The sequence below is a fragment of the Cataglyphis hispanica genome, chromosome 3 (genome assembly GCF_021464435.1).
Source record: "Cataglyphis hispanica isolate Lineage 1 chromosome 3, ULB_Chis1_1.0, whole genome shotgun sequence".
Lineage (NCBI taxonomy): Eukaryota > Metazoa > Arthropoda > Insecta > Hymenoptera > Formicidae > Cataglyphis > Cataglyphis hispanica.
The window spans coordinates 3,212,313-3,236,353 of NC_065956.1; the positions used below are offsets into that span (position 1 = coordinate 3,212,313).

At 29.7% G+C, this 24,041-nt stretch overlaps 3 protein-coding genes across 11 annotated transcripts; 1 reads left to right on the forward strand and 2 right to left on the reverse strand.

Annotated features, from left to right (window-relative positions):
* Positions 1 to 242: 242 nt before the first annotated feature.
* LOC126848406 (lysM and putative peptidoglycan-binding domain-containing protein 2) lies at positions 243 to 2,001 on the reverse strand. 3 transcript variants are annotated; one of them, XM_050589298.1, is made up of 5 exons: positions 1,730 to 2,001; positions 1,277 to 1,573; positions 989 to 1,138; positions 763 to 887; positions 243 to 547 (listed from the first exon to the last, which is right to left on the reverse strand). In XM_050589298.1, exons 2-5 carry the CDS (start codon positions 1,451 to 1,453, stop codon positions 310 to 312), a joined length of 690 nt encoding a protein of 229 aa, XP_050445255.1. In that variant the 5' UTR covers positions 1,454 to 1,573; positions 1,730 to 2,001; the 3' UTR covers positions 243 to 309. The 3 variants fall into 3 exon arrangements, with proteins under 3 accessions (XP_050445255.1, XP_050445256.1, XP_050445254.1); XM_050589299.1 differs by having other exon boundaries at positions 767 to 887; positions 1,277 to 2,001; XM_050589297.1 differs by having other exon boundaries at positions 1,277 to 2,001.
* A 417-nt stretch (positions 2,002 to 2,418) lies between these two features.
* On the reverse strand, positions 2,419 to 8,900 carry LOC126848377 (striatin-3). Of its 2 annotated transcripts, none has more exons than XM_050589230.1 (11): positions 8,010 to 8,900; positions 7,494 to 7,597; positions 6,794 to 7,018; positions 6,393 to 6,594; positions 5,894 to 6,049; positions 5,615 to 5,753; positions 5,327 to 5,454; positions 5,050 to 5,228; positions 4,087 to 4,424; positions 3,554 to 3,865; positions 2,419 to 3,416 (listed from the first exon to the last, which is right to left on the reverse strand). In XM_050589230.1, the coding sequence occupies exons 1-11, from the start codon at positions 8,277 to 8,279 to the stop codon at positions 3,247 to 3,249; spliced, it is 2,223 nt and encodes a 740-aa protein (XP_050445187.1). In that variant the 5' UTR covers positions 8,280 to 8,900; the 3' UTR covers positions 2,419 to 3,246. The 2 variants fall into 2 exon arrangements, with proteins under 2 accessions (XP_050445187.1, XP_050445186.1); XM_050589229.1 differs by having other exon boundaries at positions 5,894 to 6,055; positions 8,010 to 8,895.
* Positions 8,901 to 11,540: 2,640 nt separating this feature from the next.
* Positions 11,541 to 23,871, forward strand: LOC126848366 (activating transcription factor 7-interacting protein 1). 6 transcript variants are annotated; one of them, XR_007687251.1, is made up of 16 exons: positions 16,808 to 16,909; positions 17,421 to 17,741; positions 17,937 to 18,044; positions 18,210 to 19,181; positions 19,613 to 19,941; positions 20,057 to 20,317; positions 20,402 to 20,710; positions 20,820 to 20,967; positions 21,185 to 21,366; positions 21,461 to 21,556; positions 21,653 to 21,707; positions 21,826 to 21,899; positions 22,052 to 22,151; positions 22,246 to 22,415; positions 22,516 to 22,745; positions 23,044 to 23,871. XR_007687251.1 is itself a non-coding variant. In XM_050589202.1 (15 exons), the coding sequence occupies exons 2-15, from the start codon at positions 17,441 to 17,443 to the stop codon at positions 22,627 to 22,629; spliced, it is 3,219 nt and encodes a 1,072-aa protein (XP_050445159.1). In that variant the 5' UTR covers positions 11,541 to 11,678; positions 17,421 to 17,440; the 3' UTR covers positions 22,630 to 23,871. The 6 variants fall into 6 exon arrangements, 5 of the variants coding, with proteins under 5 accessions (XP_050445159.1, XP_050445158.1, XP_050445157.1 ...); XM_050589202.1 differs by lacking the exon at positions 16,808 to 16,909 and adding an exon at positions 11,541 to 11,678 and having other exon boundaries at positions 22,516 to 23,871; XM_050589201.1 differs by lacking the exon at positions 16,808 to 16,909 and adding an exon at positions 15,405 to 15,737 and having other exon boundaries at positions 22,516 to 23,871.
* The last annotated feature ends 170 nt before the right edge of the window (positions 23,872 to 24,041 follow it).

Here is a 24,041-nt window from a genome sequence, read left to right on the forward strand (position 1 = left end):
CAAACAGTATAAAAGTTAATTCATCTATTCATGATATTATCATGGCAAAAAAAAATCGTAAAGTTGAAATATAATGGTGCATTCATTATATAAGATTAAGCCTTAAACCTAATAAGAATACAAACAATTTTTTTGATAGCAAAAATCAGAAAAGGACAATACAGTTCAATTAAATTTATAACTGGATCAAGTAACATTGAATGTGAAAAACAATTTCCTATATCACATTGATATACAGTATATCCTTTCCTACAAGCTTTTTAATAACAGTCGACAATCAGGATATTACAACCCAATGAAACTTAAACGCTACAACTGGAACATTTCGTCTTGTTGCTGCTCGAGTCTTTGTAAAGAAGTCTTTACTTTTTTTCCTTGCGTCATTACTACAGCAGTTGGAAAATTATGCATATCACTAGAGGACATGGGCCTGACAAAATCAGAGGAAGGTGTCGAATAGGTATTCGACATACTAGGAAATGAATTTCGTAATTTAGCAGATCCATGCCGTCGTTGTACATAAACATCATTGCTATCAGCACAGAATCTGTAATGAAATGAATTATTGATGAAAATATAATTTTTTTTTATGATAGATTATGTTTAAACTTGAATTTGTAAATAAGAGATTGTGAAAGTTTTTGTTTTTTATTTTTATATATTTTTTTAAATTATCAGGTTGATATATTATATATAATGCATGCTTAAAAATATGTAAATTTTATTTGAATTATATAGCATAAAGCACAAAAAATAACTTACTCACTGTTCCCTTGAGCGCGTTTGACTTCTTTTTTGACATTAGCTATTGAAGTATCCATTTTAGCTAAGAAATCGTTAACTGAACTTTCATCATCAATAGATGATATTGAAGAAGGACTAGATATCTGCGAAATATCCCATATATATTTGTAAAACATGCCTATTCTTAATAGAGTATAATATCTGCTTTTAGAGTATATTATGCCTCTTTTTAAATTTTACTTACATTTGGAGGGATGTCATGTTCTTCAGAAGCTACCGATTCATTATTACATATAGAAGCAGAATTATCTGTATTAATAGGAATAAGCAAATGTTCTCGTAAAAATAAACTGTCTGAAGCCCATAGTCTATTAATCCTTCTTATTTGTTCTGTCTGCAAAAGTTGATATCAATTATATACTGCAATGGTTATTGCCATAAGCAAGTTATATCAAATATTGAGTGAAATACAAATGTGGCAACAAATATAAAATACAAAAATGAAAAAATATTGCGCATAGATAAGCCATACCGTAACTCCATATTTCAGAGCTATTCCTTGGAGGGTATCTGTAGAACACACCGTGTGTTTCACTAAACTTTCGGTCCTTGTCATGTGTTTAGCTGTACTCCCATACTTCTTTAAGGCCTTCCCAGTATCTCGAATGCATCTACGTTCTTCCATCTCTCTAGCACCATTTCGCTCCATTGTTAGGTTTTAAATGATGATATTCATAAGGGAATATAGGATATACCGTCATTCGTCAACGTTTGTTTCAAATCAGTGTGAGATCAATCCATTTTATTCGCGCATAATCTTCCGCATAACCTGTTCGAGGATTTTATGGGATTAGACGATTAAACATGTTGTCAATTTTCGATACACCGAATGAGGGTCACATCGAAAAATTCGCATTGTTTCACTAATTTCTTCTCTCCGTTTTTCAACATCTTACGAGATGAAACTTAAGGCTTTAACACTTACAAAGTGCAATAACAAACGATTTTTAAGCTGGAAGCGCTTTCATGCCTAGAATAGCGTGCATGCGTGTGTGAAATTTTATCATTTTCTTGAGTTCATTGATAATTTTCTCGTTGATTTTTATCGAAGTAGTCACGAGGAATATCACGAGATCACACCGATGTATGTATGGTACAAACGCTATAGTTGATTAACGTGATCGCATCTGAGACTCTGAGTGCGAAAAAGTTTCTCAGATCTCAGACTCAGAACTCAGACAGTCATTTATAGTAGTGCATCCACATTGCATTGGTTACTGAGAGATGGCATTATATATCACAAGATCCAAATAAAATTGCATCTACATAAAATGCAATCTTAAAAAGTATATGAAAAATATAATTTCAAATTTGTTTTTTTTCATACGTCTTTAAAATGTAAATTATCCAAAAAAATTACTTCTTATAAATAAAAAAAGAGAGAACCGCGTTTCGAATCACGCGAAATTGCATAGAAAATGAAGTAATCATATGATAGTATGAGACTTAGGAAACGAGAAACGTATACTTAATCAATCGCTTTATTATGCTACATTACACAATGTTTAATTCTATATTTACAAGATAAATTAAAAAGAATTAAAAATTTAACTTAAAGTATACAACCAATAATATTTGGATGATTTCGTTTTATGGGCATATAAAATAAGAAAATAATGGAATGAGATTTTAATAAAAAAAAATGTTCATTATAATACGTTACACAGAGAGTTATCTATTTTTAAATACAATATATTACAGAGAAACACACAATTTTTTATATAATTTATTGTTATTATAATATGTCTATTATAATTAGCTTATGATTATTATTATCATTACTATGTTGTGTGCTAGCCTCGATGAATATATAAGGCAGCAGGAAAAATTATGTGTAATGGGAGACTAATTAATGCATTTCTTTTAGTTAGGACAACTGTATCGTCGATTATTACGATTGTGTTAATCCCCAGTAGCAGTGTGCAACAGTAACGGCGATATTGGTAATAAATAGTTAACGTAAGGATAAATATTACGCTACCGCGGCAGTGTACTTCCTGGATTCTGTGGGTAAGGGGTTGGTTCCTCTAATTGTCGGGACTATATCGGCTAATATTCTACATGATAGACCCCACCCCGCTATTTTTCAAATAATATTGGCTACTTAATGATGGTTAGCATCAACAAGCAGCGTGTTTATATTTAAAATTTTTTTTTTTTCCATAAACTGTCACAGACAAGAGTTACGGATAAAATTTTCATTTCCTCTTATGAATATCTATACGATCAATTTGATTCTTTTATAAACCAGTACTTCGGAAACAGGGATCAGAGAACGATCAGAGTTACAACGGAAATTGGAAATGTGTATACGTATATGTATATGTATACTGATGGACACAAAGTTATAAGGCTATCTAAAAAAGAATAAGAGTACAAAAACTGCGCGATTTGATGTAATAGAAATTATTTTGATGTAAGTGTATCTCGGATTTACACATTTCACACAAATACTTTGGCGAGAGCATCGGCGCCAGCGCTCGCTATAAATGGTCGTGATGGGTGGAACGCTACGTCTAAAATACTTTCGTCAAATTTCTTCCGATGCGCTGTTATTTCCTGAACACAAGTCTTGTTATCCATATTCCACAATCTTATGCTGCAATCATGACCTGCATAATAATAATTACTAAATTAGAAACGATAATACGTGACCTTGAAAATTTAATTTTGATTAAATATGATACTATTTGTTTTGAAATTTTGTTATTTTAACAGAATTGATTGTTTTCTGTGTCTTTGTACTTACTTCCTGAAAGTAAGTATAGACCATGAGGATCTACAGCGAGACTAGTAACTGCGTCCAAGTGCGCCACCATCGCGTGAGCAAGAGTAGCTGATCGATGATCGTAAAATCGAATATGCCGATCTTCGTGCGCGGCCACGACGAGCGGTAATGTTGGATGCGCTACAACGCGATTTACGCCTTTCGTTTCGTTTGCCTCGAGTCGCGCAACGATCGCGCCAGTTTCAGTGTCAAATACCACGCAAGCTCCTTCATAAGCTACGACCAACTTGTGAGGCTCATCTCTGATGAAGTCAACTGAAGTCGGTATACCATCTATAAAAAAAGAGAAAAAAAGAAAAAAAATTATTATGACATTATTTAATAATCTACAAATGTACAATACATAGAAAAAACTTACATTCAATCAATATTTGCTAGATAAATTTCTGCGAATTTGACTTTTGTGTTATTTTAGCATAAAACTTGCTCTACTTGCTAATAATCTAATGGTGTATCGTTTTAAGTTTAAAACATTATCTATAATGTTTGTGTACCTTGTTCCGAGACATATGTATTGAGAAGAGGTTGCGGGGCCTGCGGAGCCCATAATTTTACAGTTCCGTCTGCACTGAAGGACAGCATGGTAGAGCGCAGATGGTACATACTCAAGCCCCAAACAGCGTTTGTGTGTCCTGTTAATGTATGACTAAGGACACTTGGTTCGTACGAGTCATACGGATCAATGTTAGCTGATGGAAGTGTCCAGCAATGGATATTGCCATCTAAGCCACCACTGTAACATCGATTACCCGCACTGCACATGGCTAGACACAATACAGGTCCAGTATGTGATCTGAACGTGTAAAGTGGTTCTACATCTAATGAAGCTGACCTGTACAAGAAAATAAAAAATATAACAATATAATATATATATCTTTAAAATATGTTGCAATTGCGATATATATATATATATACACACACACACACACACATACACACACAGGGTGTCCAATATGTAAGTGACCAAATGAAAGGTAAATTGAATCAAACTGAGTTGAAATCCTGAACCATTTTTTTTTTTATAAAGCTTAATAAAGGAGTTATTATTGAGTAAAGTTTGGCCAATTATCGCTGACCATTAACTAGACGCACGTCAGTAAACCGCGCGTCTGGTAGTGTTGCGCCGTACAGCTGAGCGCTCACGCACTATTAGGCGCGCAGCTACCGACCGTGCATCCGATTAAAAATCGGCGATGATTGGCCAGACTTTACTCAATATAATAACTCTTTTATTAAGTTTTATACAAAAGAAATGGTTCAAGATTTTTCGACTTAGTTTAATCCAATCTATCTCCATCTGCCGTTTGGTCACTTACATATCGGACACCCTATATATATATATATATATATATATATATATATATATATATATATATATAAATTAAATCTCTTATATATATATATATATATATATATATATATATATATACTCTCACAATAAAATAGAATTTACAAACTTTTTCGCTGGAACAGTCTTATGAAGATTCCACAATTTCAGCGTATGATCATCACTCGCGGTGATAAGAACTGGATCTGTGGGATGGAAGACAAGTGCCCTAACAGCATCGAAATGTGATCGTAATGTATATTTTGCATTCCACGTTTTTCTGAAGGTCTCTTTTGTGGTGGAAACCATCTATTGTATGTAATAATACATATTGAAAGCATTACTAAATTATAATATTAACTTTGAATATTAATTCATAAAAATGAAGAAAAATTCTTCCAACTTACATCGTACGATATTTCTGCATCATTGTTAACACATAATTGTTCTAACTCTCCTAATTCCAATGTGGAATCACCTTCTTTATTTGGACGTCTTGGATCCAATTGTAATCCTCTATGCATTTCTATTGCATCTGTAAGAGCAAAATGCATTATGTAATTGCAGAAAATAACAACAGTTAATAATAAGTATGTAAATAGATATTTTAGTAAATGTTCTCATGTCAATAGATACCAATATGTAAATAAATATTTTAAAATAAAATACATTTGATATAATTTAAAATATATTACTCCATTCTGAAGAATTCATTTCCAAATGAATAGAACCAGGTGGAGATTCTTCAATTTCTGTGAGAAGATTTAATTCGTTTAACACTTCTTCTGCCTCTGCATCTGTATCAACATCTTCTCCTAAAAGAGGCATAGATGTCTGCAAGAAAAAGACAAAAGTCATATTAAATACAATAGCACACAATACATAGTAAATATATAACACATTATAACAGATAATAAATATATCATAAAGTGAAATATAATAAGTGTATAGAAACAATAATAATAATCAATTACTTTATTTGGTTTGGTATCTGTATTTGCATCATAAATTTCATCTTCTACATCTCCTTCTTCTTCCTCCATATCCATATCTGTGTGACCCAAGAATTCGAAATTTGCTATAACAGCCGCTTCTGTGTCTAATATCATTGCTTCTGCCATAGAAGATGGCTGTTGCTAAAATTATAGTTTTTTATAGATGTTGTAATATGTAACATATTATATTTAGATATGTTATAATTTATTTTAATATTTTCTACATTTCCACATAATAAATTTTTATTCATATATACACGCGCGCGCGCATGCACGCATGCACAAAAAAAAGCCAGCACTTTTTTTTAATTAATAGATTTATTCTTTATAGTCGAACTGGCTGCACTAATTCAATGTTTATCTTTCTCTTTCCAATGTGGAGAGAAGAAGATAAATTCTGAACTAGTGCAGTCAGTTCACTTATAAAGAACAAATCTAATGTCGATTTATCTAAAAACATATTTACTTATATTTGTACCTTTTTTTGAAAAGGTTGCAATTTTGCCCGATGTAAATGACTTTCATTACAATCATATCTTTTTACTTTTCCTTCATTTCCATTTAATGCGGGAGTATTCATTTCTTCTGTGTCTGTGTTATTATTTAAACCAAGTAATGATCGTACTCTATTTGATCGTACATCTATTATTGTATCAGTGTAACCAATCTCTTGCAAATATCTAAAAAAAAGTCTTCAATAAAGTCTCTCCTTCTTTTATCTTTAAAACTTTTTTTAAATTAAATTCAGATATTTGTATAGTTTTTTTTTGTTTCTATGTATAATGCAATAAAAAAAAATAAATATAATAATAAACTTTATACATTAACTTAGTAACTTAAAAATTATATTTTTCTAAAAACAAAACACATTTTACATACTGCCTTAGAAGCTGACGGCCTTGTCTCCAACTAACATTACTGACAGATGTAAATGAAGCTTCACCATCTCCACCTCCTCCTCCACCACTGCCACCACCAGTGCCACCACTACTTCCACCACCACTTTCAGAGATATTGCATGTAGTACCTTCTTCATAAAGAGGAGGTTTTATATCTCCTTGCATTACTAAGTCGGTACCATATTTTAGTTTGTGATACCTTGCTCTGTAAAAATTACAAAAAATAACAATGTTATTGCGTGACAGATTATATAAATGTCATTATAAGATGCACATACGCTAATGCAGCCATACATAGTTTAATAATAATTTAATAACACAATGTTAAGAGTATTTATCTCATTTATAGATACCTAATTAATATAATTGTATGACTTAATATGTATATATGTTTTTGTCTGTATAATTATAAAATTAGCAAAAATAAAATTTTATATTATAATCTCTTTTTTTTAAATAGGTAAAAGAATATACTTATGTAATTTTCTTATTTTATATATATATATATATATATATATATATATATATATATATATACACACACATCACACACATACATATGTATATACATTAAATATTACATGTACTTCAAAATTCAAATTATTAACTAAAAATATTTCTTTTCAGGTAATATTACTGTAATTGTATCATATGCATACATACATAAATGATTTATTTACCTCTCTTGCTTAAGCGCATATTCTAACATTTTTATTCTCCTCACAAGATCATTCTTCAAATTTTCTTGTCCTTTTCTTTCACCCTGAAGGAAAGCTATTCTAGCCTATACAACAAAATACGAAGAAAAGTTAAAGTCAATGTCAAGTGAATTTGTCATAATACTATTCAATATTTTTTATCTTGTAGTTTGCTAAACGTCATTTATATCAGTAATCTCAAAAAATCAAATATCAAGAAAAAGGCAATTACTACATTTTACATAGCAAATTGAAAGCAACAATTGCTCCTTACATATTCAAGTTACAAGAGACTCATTGCTAACATATTCTATCGCAAACATCTGCATTATCCTAAAGCTGATAATTGCTCGAATTTTTTGATGTTTCGATTTGATAGTTCTTCTGTCACATGACAGCTGAAGTAGTAATGTAAGTAAAGACAAATAATCATCGCACGTTCGACTTCGCGCACGATCACGATATCATTTGCATCCGTTGAGTCGAGTCGGTATATACCTGAAATTCCGCCCTGTCCAGCTCCCATTGGGACCTTTCGAGCTCGAAACGGGCCCATTCGTGTTGAATAAAGTGCAGAATACCAGGCATCGAGTACTGCGGCCGCTGGTCCTTGGCATCGCCGTTGCTGCCATTGTCGCTGCCGCCCTGATGCTTATTGTTGGCGAGGGAGACATTCGCGCCGCCGGCCAGCTGGCCGTTATGATTTTGGGACGCGGGGCTACAGCTATCCTCCATTGTGTCAACATACAAATGGTTGGGCACCTTCATTTCATGACACGGCGGCCATTACAGCAACTTCCCTTTCTTCGCCGAGTACCCCGAGAGTGCTCTCCGGTCGGACAATATATTTCGATCGGCCCGTCAAAAAAAAGAGAGACGTAATTATTACGCATGCGGACGCGATGCGTCTGCGTTCCGCGCGAGAAATACTCGCAGCCCCGCTCGCTCTCTCGCGATGCTCTCTTACGGAAAAGCGGAGCAGGAATCGCGCACACGGATAATCGTTTCCTCTCTTTGCTGCGTCGCCCTCGTCCTCGCTCCGTCAACAACAGGTCAACGGGTGAAAGTTATCACGCGGCATGCCTCGTATCCAGCTGGGAGTTCCTATCTGCACTTGAGCGATCGGTCCGCGCGCATCGTCGTCGAAATTTTACTTTTACCCTTTATCGGCGATTCACCGACCACATTCACTACCCCCTCGCGGCTATCCCTTTCGCCGAGCGGATCGCCCGTTTGTTTTTCTCCTCCTTGCTACGCGGCGCGTTACGGCATTCACGTCACTTTTTATTGGCTGTCCGTATAGTTCCGACTTTCCACTTGACACACCAAAGCTTCATTCATCTCTGCGCGACAATCTCCGTGGACCAATGATGTTGGTCGCATGTCGTGCGACCGTATGTACTCACGTCGGTACGAACGTGAGTAATCTTGTGAACTGAGCCTGTGCGTAATCATTCTCCATATTATATATATGTGCTTTGTGTTCATGACGTCGAATATTATCTAATGAAGATAAAGTAAGAAAAATTGGATTGATTTATTTAACAATTTTTTTGAAATGGGAAATCTGTATCATCTTTTATAAACAAAATCGAATATAATAACACAAGAGTTGCAAAATGAATTTTAATAAGAATTATAAAAGATTTTTGGAAGTTTATTATGTATATTAAACATTGTACATTAATAATAAAAGCAATAAATATTTTATTATAAGTATCGCAAGTATCGCATTTCAAATATATATAAAGTAAAATCGTGTTTCCATCAACTTTTAATGCTGGCTGTACTCTAGTAATTTTACTCGGTCGATATACAATTTATTTAAATAAAATGCAAAAAGCCTCCATTTATATATTTGACTCATTGAAAGCAAACAATCTCTTTATTTTTAATATTATTTTTAATTTTAATTTTCAGATGCCACTCTTATTTCAAAATATAAGTGCAGATGAGAAATATATCGATCATTTCGATCATATGTACACAATTTATACATATATATGTATATATAGTGTATAATTCGTGAAATAATTACATAAAATCATGTATATAGTTATTTTCGTTTAGAACAACGCTTTTGTTATAAAATATCTCCACAATGTCATAAAAAAATTATGCATATTTCTTCTTTTCTCAATAACATGGAGATAACTTTTCTGTATATAAGTTTTCTGTATATAATCATTATACTTATATATATATACAACAGAGTTCAGTTTGAATTTCATTTTATTTGATATATATATATATATATATATATATATATATATATATATATATATATATACACATATATATACACATATATATATACATATACATACACACCACACATATGCATATATATACAGCTGAGCTCATGCACACTCCAGACGCGCGGCTCACCGACGTGCGTCCGGCTAAAGATCAGCGATGATTGGCCAGATTTTACTCAATAATAATATTAAGCATTATACAAAAAAAAATGATAAAGGACTTTTCGACTCAGTTTGATCCGCTCTATTTGCACACGAGTTTTGTCCCAATTGATCTGGGATACTCTGTGTGTGTGTGTGTATACACACACACACACACACACACACACACACACACAGAGAGAGTATCCCAGATCAATTGGGACAAAACTCGTGTGCAAATAGAGCGGATCAAACTGAGTCGAAAAGTCCTTTATCATTTTTTGTATAATGCTTAATTATTATTGAGTAAAATCTGGCCAATCATCGCTGATCTTTAGCCGGACGCACGTCGGTGAGCCGCGCGTCTGATGTGCATGAGCTCAGCTGTATATATATGCATATGTATGTATGTATATGCTATATATATATATATATGTATATATATATATATATATATATATATATATATATATATATACACACACTGTGTGTGTGTGTTGTGTGTGTGTGTGTGTGTGTGTGTGTGTGTGTGTGTGTGTGTGTGTGTGTGTGTGTATATATACACTATGTGTGTGTGTATATATATATAATTTGCTATATAATCTATCTCTTTCATTTAAAAAAGAGATAAAAGCATTTATGAGACATCCTGTAAATTAATATATATAATAATTTAATATACAGGATGATGTCCCATCATAAGTGATTACTTCTTTTACGCGAATATATATATATATATATATATATATATATATATATATATATATATATATATATATATTATGTATATATTCCCGTACTGAAAATTGAATTACTATCTCGTTATATTGTTGTTTTAAAATAATAATACTATAATAATGTAATCTTAATAATCATTAGGTTTAATCATTAAGCTTTGTAAATTATACCCAAGCAAGAGTGTACCTCGATTGTATATACAAAAGGTATCCCATCCAAGCAAAACAAAAAATCACAATAATATCAAATGACATCATAATGACTTTTGATAGTCATTTTGATGTTATTTTGATAGTTATTTTGATATCATTTTGATATTATTGTGATTTTCTGTTCTGCTTGGATGGGATACCTTTTGTATATACAATCGCGGTACACTTAGTGACAATAATTTATCGTATTAAATTCTTATTTTTAATAATACATTTTGATATACTTACATTACTCATCATCTGCGATGCTACGATTGCTTTTATTAGATTCTTATATATCTGTATAATTGTAGCAACAATAAAAAATATTTTTTGTGTAAGTGTAAGTTTTTCAACCAAGGAAAGAAAGAAGTAATGCGGCTAAAATTGTTGGTCGGGAATCAGGTGACATCGCGCATGCGCAAATGAGATATGTCAAATATATATAAGAGTGTGTACGGGATGTCGATAAATTTTAGATATGTGATTATTAACAATTTATAATATATACATATTTTTATATATTATAAATTGATATTCCATCTTTCGTTAAGTCTCAGATTTGCGGTATAAATATATATGTATATATATTAATTCATGTAATTTTGCCGCATTTCCCCCACGTTAATATAACGTAACGTTAGATGAAGTAACGGTAGGAGAAGCATTGGCAACGTTGCCGAAGTCGCTTGTTTAGATTGCGGCGTTGCAACGTTATTCGATGATCAAGTATCAAAAGTGTAGTTCCATTTTAGCATATTTATCATAAGTATAACTGTTTTCACGTGACGAAAAGTATATACATCATTGCTCGAAACCTTTCCACACAATAATATAACGTAAGTTCATCAATTATCATCATTCTAACATCTTAATATGATTTGGGTCTTCTACATTGAATTTTTCATCGAGAAATTAGTATTCAATTTATAATATTCAAATCATTATGTCGATAATCATCTTGTCGGAATTTTATTCTATACAAATTTAAAAGTATTAATTCTGTGTTAAATTTTTTAAAATGTTTAGAAAGTTATTTAGAGTGAGAGAGGTTAGGTAATCTATGTTTTGATGTTCGAGATTAAATGATTAAGTTCTCCCCTCTTAGTTTATTTGAATTAAATTATTTTTTATTTAATTTTTTCAAAATAATTTATAGTGATTTATCATATATCGAATTAAGATTTGGGCCTTAAGGCCCAAATTTACACAAAGTGTTGTTATATAAAGATGTTTTAACATAGCAAAGACACCATTTTAGATAGCATTATATACGCCATTTTGTTATTCTTTCTTCTATAAATGGTTTTATTGATTTAAAAGAAATTATGAAATGTTTTTTCTGATAATTTATTCTTTATATTATACGTTGTAATATTAGCATCATAAATCAATAATATAGGGCATGTGTACAACAATTTAACGAATATTTGCAAATATTTCAGTACAATTTGATAAGATTTTATTACATCTATGTATATACAATCTCCAATAAAATAATATATTATATTTATTTAACTTTAGTCAATTATTTTTGTTTACGAATTATGGTCTTTACCGATAATATATAATGCCTTGACCGAAATGACATTGATCAATTCGATGCGCATAACAGTAAATGATTATCTTTGGATGACATTTTTTTTTATTCAAGTAACTCTCTTTTTATAGAAAGGACTATATAAATAGATGTATATTCGTTAGTATAAGCATAATATTTTTTTTATGAAGGTTATGAACACAATTCATAACCTTTTGCGTTTATCGCAATTTTATATTTTTAATCTATTTAATCTGGTTTGATATTTTATATCAAATCAGACTAAATAGAATAGAAAATGCATTTCTTGAGATAAATTTTTTAATGTTTTATATAAGTTTTGTAGAAAAAAATATCGATTATAAGCATTCTGAAATATTCATTTGATACTATATATTGCACTAGACAATATTATTAATTTGTTATCATTGCAGAATTTTATCTGTGAAAATAAGATTATAACTAAAACACAACAAACTGAAAAACTATTTTTTAACATTGTTGCGTGACGACATAGTATCAATTTATCGTTGAGTAAAAGTAGCAATAGATGGCACTACTTGTTCAGTTGATTTTTCACTTAAAAATATATAACATAGTTAATTATATTTTTGATGTTTTTATGATTAAGTTCTTAATAAATTTTAATATATATTGTAATTTTACAAAAAGTTACTATTTTTATAAAAGACAAATGGTATCTGATGTATATGCATATGTGTGCGTATGTGTGGTGCGTATATGTGCATTTGAGTGATCAGAAATTTTTTTTTAGTATTTTTTATTTAGGATTTTTTGATATTGTTATAAATAATGGAAGAGCATTATGTATCCAATATTATTATATTTTAAAATCCAATATACATTATTTCTCAAATTGTTTGTATTGTGCACTTGATTCTAAATTTGTTAAGATTGTAGTAGAATAATTTGTCTAAAACTAAATGATGAGAGTATTTGCTATTATTTATTTTAAAGATTAGTAAAAGATTAGTAAAGATAGTTTTGAAATTCTAAGGAATTTAGTGTTTAACCATGAGTCAAGGTTAAATCGAGACAGTTTGTGAACTGCGAATTCTAGCACATGTAGAGTACGCCCACTTTTGCGCGATTAGTAGATTGTAGTAGCTTGGAATTAATAAAAATGCTGCATAGGTATATTTTATAGGTGTATGATTGCATTATTATAGCTGATCATTATTCCATATTTATATTTAGATAATTTAAAAATTATTGTTTAAAATGGAAAATATCAGATATTTTTATGATTTACTTTTTTATGAATATTTTGAGCCATTTTATTTTTTACAAAATAAAATACAGTCGTAAATAAATTATTTTATTTGAAATTACAAAGTTATTTAGTAACACCATATTTATTAAAGTAACTTCATATTTATTTATCATATTTATTTGGTAACTCTATAAAGTAATCTTATATTTATTTGTTAGTAATTGTTATAAAAGAATAAGTTATGTATTTTCTCTAGTATTATTTTGATATATGATATTAGCTATACGAATTTTGGCTGTAGAACATATATACACATACACACACATGCGCGCGCATACACACAAAAAAAAAAAAAAAAAAAAAAAAAAAAAAACAAATAATGGCAATTTACAAAACGTTTTATGGTTTTAAAAAAATATTTCTTTTTTTTATATAAAATGGCTGCATTTAGCGAACTCAGTTCAGCATCATTTTGTCAACACTCGACGTTGATGTTGACGATGTTGGTTCTAAAAATAAAAATCAGTCACGTTCAATTGTTACCCAACTATTGAATCTGCTGAATGTAGCCAATGTTGAGTTTTTGAAAGTGGCGCTTCTACGAAATGTCGAGTTCTAAAGGGATAACAAAGGATCGGGCTGCCGAAAATTTCTCCTAGAGAATAAATAAAATTTTTTTTTAATATAAAGTGTATGTAGATCTCACATTAGAGTTGCCCTCTTTTATATAATATTTTTTATTGAAGATATTACTTATTTTATTGAATCTCAACTAGATTGAAGAGAAATTCTCTTTTTTTTTGCTGGTCAAAAATGTGAACTATATTTAACAATAATATTTAACAAAAGAGAAGAAAAAGAGTGTTGATTAGTGGCCTTGCATCGGGCGCCTTCGATACTAAGGCCAGCCCTGGTTATGTTTGATTTGTAAGAAGTTCTCCAATTGGAGAAACATGCGAATATTGATTTATATTATATTAAAATTCAATTTTATTAGTTAAAATACGAAATTTCTACAATATAGACATCTGTTTATCAGACACATATAAATGTAAAAATGATTAAATAAATTATGATTAAATAAAGTTACAGAAAATATTTTTCGAAATCAAGTCAAGAATCTATATTACGATCAAATATCAGACTTAAGATCGAAATAGGCCAACGAAAATCGATTGTCTTGCAATACTACGAAGAATTGCGTCTTTTCTCCCACCATTCATTCTGCTATTGGTGCATTGAGTAAGGAAGAGAGGGGGGGGCTGTTCATCAATTGTTTAATAAAAATGAATCTCTCTCCGTGACAAAGGCTATATATAAATTGTTGAGAGCAATTCTCATATAAACAATGGATTATATTAAACCTTATCGAAAAATTAATTGTTTAATAGGCTCCAAAGGCATTATAAATGAAAAATGTATCAAATATAATAGTATAATGTGTAATAACTATATGAAATAGTTATGCAAATATAGCTATTTGAAATATATTATAAAATGATGACTTGAAACATTATAAAATATGATTAGAAAGCAATGAAGTGTGAATACAGTGTTTAAAATATGTGACTACGATGTCACATGATGGAAAAAAGAGAGAAATTAAAAAATTACCAATTTTTTATAATTTTTCCAGATAAATAAAAATGGTAAATCTTTTTGCGAATAATCGCTAAAATGCGATTAATCCGTGCTGGTTAAAAATGAAATTCTCATTATTGCGCAGCAAATCGCGACATCACAAGTGCATTTTGTGTAGTATTTTCTGATGCTTCGTGTACATTCGGCCATCTTCGGAACGAATCTCGGGGCCTAAGTGTGATATATTCCACGCTCGATTCGCAAACTTGTCGATGACACCGAGACCAGTTCGCGCGGTTTCTTTAATTCGGATTTGTGTTTGAAAATACTGGTGATACGCAGAGCAATGGGATAATGATGTTCACGAATCGTTCCGTGATCGTTTTATTGTCGATCGAAGTGTTGCTGTTCGCTTCGTAGCGTCTTTTTGGTGTTGAATAAATGTTTCAATGAAGCGTAACCATCTTGTGTATTCTCGGTTTTCATAACCTTTAATACCAACACGAAACGATTTGCCCTTTTTTAAGCGGCATTATTTTGAAGGTGATAACCTTAAAGTGATTTCATGTAGAAAAATGCATTTTTTATCGGATCTTTTTAAAATTATATATATAATTCGTCAATATTACCAGATTCTTAAAAATACCATGTTGACGAAATTATCTTGAAAATATGAAACAATTTCGTCTTCAAGTATGAAGTACATAGTTGCTTGCTTATTATAATCATCAGAAATGCATTCTCCATTCGCCATCTTTTACTTCTATGCCGATGGGTCGGGGCCCTCTATTCAGGGCCTGATTTTGTTATTCAATCTCCCTGAACAATGTGTGATAATTTGTGCACGTTTATAAGTGCAGAAAACTTCCTGTTTTTTTATTTAGTTTTATCGGGACGTGTCGAACTTATGCGCCAATCATATATCCAATAAAATAGTGACCTCGCGAAATAAGCATCGATCCAGAATGAAGTGCACGCGAGAGCGCGCGCGCGCGCGCGCGCGCGTGCGTTTGTTCAGTAAATGTCAGAATGTTCAGATATTGTTATACTTTAGTTGGTAATTTCTATACTATATTTACTATTGAAAATGAAAGATATAATAATTATTATTAAAACAAGAAATGTATTATTTTATCTCCCTTCTAAAAAAAAAGAGACGCTCTAAAAAAGGAAAAAATTAAATGTATTATATATAAAAAGAAAAGAGGCGATCTTTTTAAATATAAAGCAGATTTTAAGCAATATTTTCGATCGGTCTCAAATTTATCGTTTTCGAATACAAAATGTACTCCAATAACAAGTATCCACATTTCTACACTTTTTAAGCATATAATGTAGCTGATGTTTTAAAAATTACACTTTACTCGAAATTCTTACGAGAAATTCATACGAGAAACATTCTCAGCATGCATAATGTTAATAGCACATGTGTCGGCAGTTTGTTAGATTCTATCAAAATGGCTTGACAAATCGGCATCACGATGTACTCGTTTTCTATAGATAAAAAGTTTTCTATAAATAAAACTTATGGACATAACCTAATAATAAAATGGTAGCTGAAATCAAGTAGAATTTGTGAAACACTAAATTATGCTCGATTTCTGCTATCAAACTGTATTGAAAAATTATGACATATAAGATCTGCTTGAATTTTTGCCGTCAATCTTGTTTTGACAAACTAATTACTACTGAGCATTACATGCGTCAAATTTTAAGTCTGTAACCTTTCTAATTTTCGATAATACTTAAAGAGATATTTCGCAAAATTTTTATTTTTTTTATTTATTTCTCTAATGAAATTATATATCTCGGTCGTTATTCAAAATTTCATACATCGAAACTTGCTCTTTTCCCTCTTCTTTCTATTACATTTTAAAATATATTAATATTTTAGATTTGTGTTCAAAAATAAATTTTGTATGTAAAGATTATTTTATAAAACAAAAAATGTCTCAGTTGTAACAACACCGATTTTATACTTTGCTAATTTTTTACGATTTGTTTATTAGTATTTGATAATGTTTTTACGAGTATAATTGACATTGATGGGAATTACTGTTAAATATATATGTATATATGTTTAACATTCACGTGATCATTCGAATAAAGTGAAAAAAATGTACTCATTTATTTTTTAAATTGTATTACTTTATTATATATACTTTGCATGCAGTTTCTCATTATTGATTGAACAACATTTAATTGGCAAGATAAATATAATTGCAGTGATTTTTATTGTACTTGTAATGGAGAAAGCACAAACTGGAATAGCGTATAATTCAGAATCTAGTTCTACAATCTCTTGTATCGATAGAATCAATATTGAACTAGCAAATGAAATTACTATTGATACTACTGACAATGAACTATCGAAAGAGAGAGAAGAAGAGCTATTATTTGGTGTAGAAGATGAAGGAGATGATGAAGATGTACTATCTGATGATAGCTTGCGCTTAAGATTATCTGATGATGAAGATGTGGAGCAAGAAGATAATACAACAAACTCTACTAGTATTACAGAAATTAAATTGCAGGATAGAAAACCTGGTATATAATTATTTTTTATTTGTAAGACTTAAAATTCTATTATTTAATACATTACTAATTAAATTCTAGAATTCTAGATGAATCTCTTTTGTATACACACACACACACATTTTTTATTATGTTTAATTTAACATAATACACTACAATTTAGGTATTTTAAAAAAATTTTTATAGATATAAATATTTTTTTTGTAGAATATGTAGATGTAACCATAGAAAAAAAATTATGCTCCGATATACAACAGATAGTTGAAGAAGCTGACAAGCCTGATATTGGAAAATCGGAGCAGAAGCATAATTCAGGTAATATTTTTATGGATAACAAAAATTTCAAATAATCATCAAATTAAATTATTTTTTTAATTAATGAATATTTCCTAAACTGAATTAATATTGCTTTTTATATTAGATTCTTATTAATATCTTTGAAACATAAAAAATTGATTACTTCATAAAAATTTGTTGCAGCAATTAAGACTTCCCAAAATTCAACATTATCCTTAGATGACACATCAGAAAACAAACGAATACAAGATAATATATGTAATTCTGAAAATAGCAATATGACTGTTAGTGCATCCAATGAAAAATGTACTTCCAAGTCTAATAAAGATTTAAAAATTACTGTCGCAAGTATTGATTGTTCAAATTCAACATCTGAACAATATATAGCATTAGAAACTGTTAATTTATCTACAAAAAGTCATATACAAATAAGTAATCTTCAAAATGCAGACTCATTAATTCACAGTAATGATAATTTGAAAGAGATAGTCAGCGATCATAATGAGATAAATACCACAAACACTTATGAGCTTAATAAATTGGATATTGTAGACAGTAATGGTCCTATCATAGATACTACTACCACTAAAGTTCAGGTTTATAGTAATGAAAAATTGTCTACATCTGCAATTGTTTCCAACAGTAATGATGATAATTTAAGCGACAAAGTAGTAGATAAGGTTTTTAATGATGAAAATTATCACTCTGTAGAAAGCCTATTTGTCGAAAGTAATAATAGTCAAGATTCTATGGATTCAACCAAATCCGCTAGCTTTGATGATTTATCATCTCATGAAGATTATGTTGAACATAAAAGTAAAAATAGAAATCTAGAACATGAGGATGTAATACAAAACAAAAACGCATCAAAAATACAACCTGTGGAAAAAGAAACGAGTATTTTATTAGTACAAAATCAAAATAATTTGTGCAGTGTAAAAGACAGTAAAGAAGTAATGAACGAAGAGCATGATATTAATAAATCTGTAATGCAAATTATAAATAATAATTCTACATCTACATTAAAAAAGATTTTGTTAGAACCTGTTGATGTAGAAAATTGTAACGAGAATAAAAATATAAATACTACAAAAAGGAAACAATTAAAAAAAGCAAACAATACAAAAGAAGATTGTGTTAAAGAAGACAAGCAAGGTAGGAAATATTTTACATGGGAAATAAAATGTGATTCGTATGATTTTTATAGAAAAGAGAAAAAAAAGAAAGAAAAAAATAGAATGGAGAAAACCTAATTGAAAATCTCTCTTAACATTTCTATATAGAAATATTGTTCTAATATTATTTTATAAATATCTATATATAGAAGGATATAGATATACAAATAGTTTATAAAAAAATTTAGATTTGTAAAAAAAGCATATGTGTGGATAATATATTTTTTAGAATATTATACTCTATCAATATTTTAATTACAAAAAAATATGTTTTATAAAATAAATTATTTCTGAAGTTTATATGTGCTTTACTATTATATGTAAAATATTTTAATTATAGTTTATTTATATTTTCTCTATATGTATTTTAATATACACATATTAAATTATTTTTGCATTTTATTATTACAGAAAAAAAGGAGAGCGGACGACAAAAAAGGAAAACAGCTAGAAATGCAGAGGAGATAATCAGAAAAAAGTATCTTAATAGCGATAGTGATTCTAGTGATTCTAGTACAGAACAATTTGTAAAAGTGAATCACAAATTGAATCAGGATGTACATCCTATGTCACCTCCTTCATTAAAACGTAATTGTTCGGACAATGAAATTTTTAATGGTGTTAAAAAAGTGAAAATGAGTACCAAATCTGAAGAAAAGAATGATATTACAAAATTAGCCTTCGTTAAAAAATTTTTCCAAAGAGATATTAAAGAAAAATTACCAAAACTTACACAGGAGGTAAAAGTATATTTCAGAATAAAATATCTTTTAATAATGTGCAATATGTATATTTATTTTGACAAAACACGATTGCTTAGCATATCTTATTATTATAATCGATAATTTGCTTAAGGAATTGGAAGAACTTTTAATTCAGAAGATTGCCGAAACAATCACGATGCGTAGTGAAATCGGACAACTTAGAGAGCAAGCTCGCACATCGGAGAAATATCAGGAAGTAATGCGTACAAAACTGCAGCAATTAACAAAGCAAGTGAGAGATTTTGAAATGGTTGTGAATCGTAACACAATAGACCGTCGTGCGAATCCTGACAAGCCTGTCGCACCTATAAAAATAAATAGATCTGTAGGCTTACAAGTCAATTTTATAACGGTATTTATCACGAGACACGATTTCTAATACATTTACATATGATATTTAATGTTATATAAATAATGAGAAACTACTATGCAATAGGAACACGGATTACAGAGTTTACGGCAGGTACAACAGACTTCGCATATTAAACCTGCAAATGTTCCGAGCAATGTTAGTTCTTTAGCAACTGAGTCAAATAATAATGCAACAAGACGCAGTGGAATCAAAACGAGATCGCCCCGACCTGCGATGACTACGTCAACTCCTTCAATTACACAGAACCCGATACAAACGGCACCTCTTATTCCTGTGACACCGGCGGCTTTAGTTGTTGCTAAACCTTTGGAATCCTCACACACGCTAACATTGTCTAGCCAATCTACCGGCCTTCAGCCTATTTTACCTGCTGTGAGACTTATTCCAATAAATGTTTGCGCAACAAAACATAATATTTTAAGTATATATAATCGCGCATATTGTTTCATATTGCATTAATTTACTTATGCAAATTTTGCAGCCACAACAACAGATTCAGCCACAATCACAACAAGCTATTGTTCTAAATGGTAAAATACAAAATCAAATAAATCGTCCAACAGTGATAACTTCAAAGTCAAAAAATAGTGATCTTATTGATCTTACAGATGAAGAAGAAAAAAATAAATGTAAGTTTATCATTCTCTATGCACATACATATATATATATATATATATATATATATATATATATATATATATATATATATATATATATATATGTATAAATAAATCATGCCCTAAGAATAATGTTTTCATCATGATAGAGATGATAATAATAAATATAAAATTTGTAATTTCCACAATATTTCACACTTTTTAATATGGCAAATCTTATATATTATAGCAGCAAATGTAAAAGTTACGGCTATAACTACAACCTCTATATTAGAGCAATTGAATACACCGAAATATACACAATCCTTTCAAAGGGTAATACAAACAATACCGACAAACGTAGCAATTACAACGCAATCGGCTAGTATAAAAGTGATAACATCTAACCAACCACCAACAACTGCTCTTGTAGTAAGCAAGCATTTTGTTCTTATTTTATATATATATTTATATGATAACATTGAGAGAAGAATAGAAGCTCATGAATATATTCTTTTCTTTTTAGAATAATATGAATCCGCCCAGGCTGGCATATGTGATGCAAAGTGCAGGACCAAGACAAGTTCTAATAACATCAAATACTACTAACCAGCAAGTACAGGTACTTTGCAGCAATTTTGTTTTTTTCCTGCAAATCTGTATTGATGACAGAATTGTTGAATTTTATGAATTATACAATAAATTCGAATATTTTCAGATCCGACCAGTCACTACATGCAGACCACCTTTTTCAACTGTTACCTATAAGACAGGTAATCAAAAATGACATTTTAAAAAGTATTTTATGTGTGTGTGTGTGTTTGTATGCATATGCATGTGTCACATAATATGTTAACAATTTGTTATATGATTTATTATACTATTTTGCAGGAATGCCAACAATTGCAAATGGTACTGTGCGGGTACTAACCACACCAGTTCTATCAAATATACAGATAAATAAGGTAAGATAAATATGTATATATATACATATAATTGTTTGCAAATGTGTGTGTGTATGTACTTTAAAACAATTTTATTATAATTATTTTTTATAATTTATTCATTAAACATTTATTCATTAAAATGTAATAATTTTATTGTTATTTTACTTCAGCATCCTGCACCATTACCAGATACTCCGAGCTATACAATGACACCTGGCTGGAAACTTCCACCGCCAGCTCCATCGTTAAAGATTTCAAAAGTTTCAAATGGTATATAATAAATATCTCCCGCTATATAAATGATGATTACATTCTAATTTTAAGTTAAAGAATTCTTAATATGGTGTCAATGTCACATTACTAGGTATAGTACTATCTTGGAACATGAATTTATCAGATAAATATGCAGATATTGCTAGTTACCAATTGTATGCATACCAAGAAGTTGTTGGTGTAAATCCTAGTACATCATTGTGGAAAAAAGTGGGAGATGTGCGAGCGCTGCCGTTACCTATGGCATGTACTTTGACTCAGGTAATTATGATATCATTAATATCACAAAGAGAATAAAGTAAATCCTTTAAAATCATTTAAAATCCGTGAAATATTAAACAAGATAATATTCTTTTTATAGTTTTCTGAGGGTAACAATTATTATTTTGCGGTCAGAGCAGTCGATACACATTCTAGAAAAGGACAGTATAGTATACCCGGTAATATCTCTGTAAAGAAAAAAAAGATGTGTTAAGTCTTGTGATCTCCAATTCTTATCTATTATTTCTTTTGCATTCAATGCGTAATTGTGATACAAATAGTCTGTAGACATCTCACAATAATATGGCATATTACATCAGATCTAATTCGGTAATTTGATTAATATCCATTTTGGATTCTTAAATTTAAATTAAATAACTGCTACTATTCATATTATTCCTGTAAATACTTTTAATCACACATGTATAATGTATACATAATTTTCCTAACTTCATAATAGATATCTGGTTCTTTTCATATATTAGAGTAAAATACTAAGATTGATATTACACCTATATATAATAATAATTTTTTTTGTTAATCATTTATAATATGAATTCGCGGAATTATTTTAATGTTTATGTTTTTTAATTACCATTATTCATAAATATTTAATAAATTTTCACAGTGCATAGGACCAGAAATTCTAGTCAAAAAATTTCATACTTCATGATTACATGTAATATTACTTGAAGACTGCAAAGGAATGTGTTATCATTAAAGTCTGGTTGAGAGTTGGAACATGATACGCGTCAATAAACACTAAAGATAGTGACAAAAGGAAGATAATTATAGTACAAAATGAAGGAATATTTTAAATATTAACTATCTTTATTAATTATAATATTAGCTATCTTTTTTTGTCAAGATAGTCTATGGACTATCATATAATTTTACTTTCTTATGAAACAGTAATAGCTATATAATGATCAATATACATTCTTTACTTTGTACTAAAATTGCTTTACTCTTAATCATTGTCTTTCGCTCAACATTCAGTGCCAACTGTCAAGTGGTATATCGCGTTTAACTTCGAACCAAGTTATTCCTTCTATTAACAATAAAAAATTGAAAAAACTTTTTCACATTGTATTTTCTTAAAACATGAATAAGAGACACTAACTAAATTTAATTATTATTTAATTTTCGTTCATTCTACAATGATATATATTTTTCAAGCTGATACTTTCTAATAATAAGCTCAGAATAATTGTTATTTTGAGAAAAAAAGAATGATATAATTTGCTCAATTTTTATACAGTTAAATTTGAATGTGTATTATAATGCTAATATGCATCGTAGGGAAAAATATCTTTTAATAAATGAAAAATGTGTGAATCTTAATCATTATGTAAATATATCAAAGTGTATCTGTATCATTATTAATTATATGTAGATTATACAAGTGTATTTGTACATGATATAGATTAAATTTAAATTAATGAACTTTATCTTTCTGTCCTATGATAAAATAAATAATAAAATGAATCTTTTTTTGTATTTATATGAATAATAAACTGTTCAGCTAACTTTTTCGTATTTCTTTTGTACCTTTTAGTTTTATATTAATCTTGTACAATATTTTTCAATTGTGTGCATGCGAGTATAAATATATGTATTTTATAT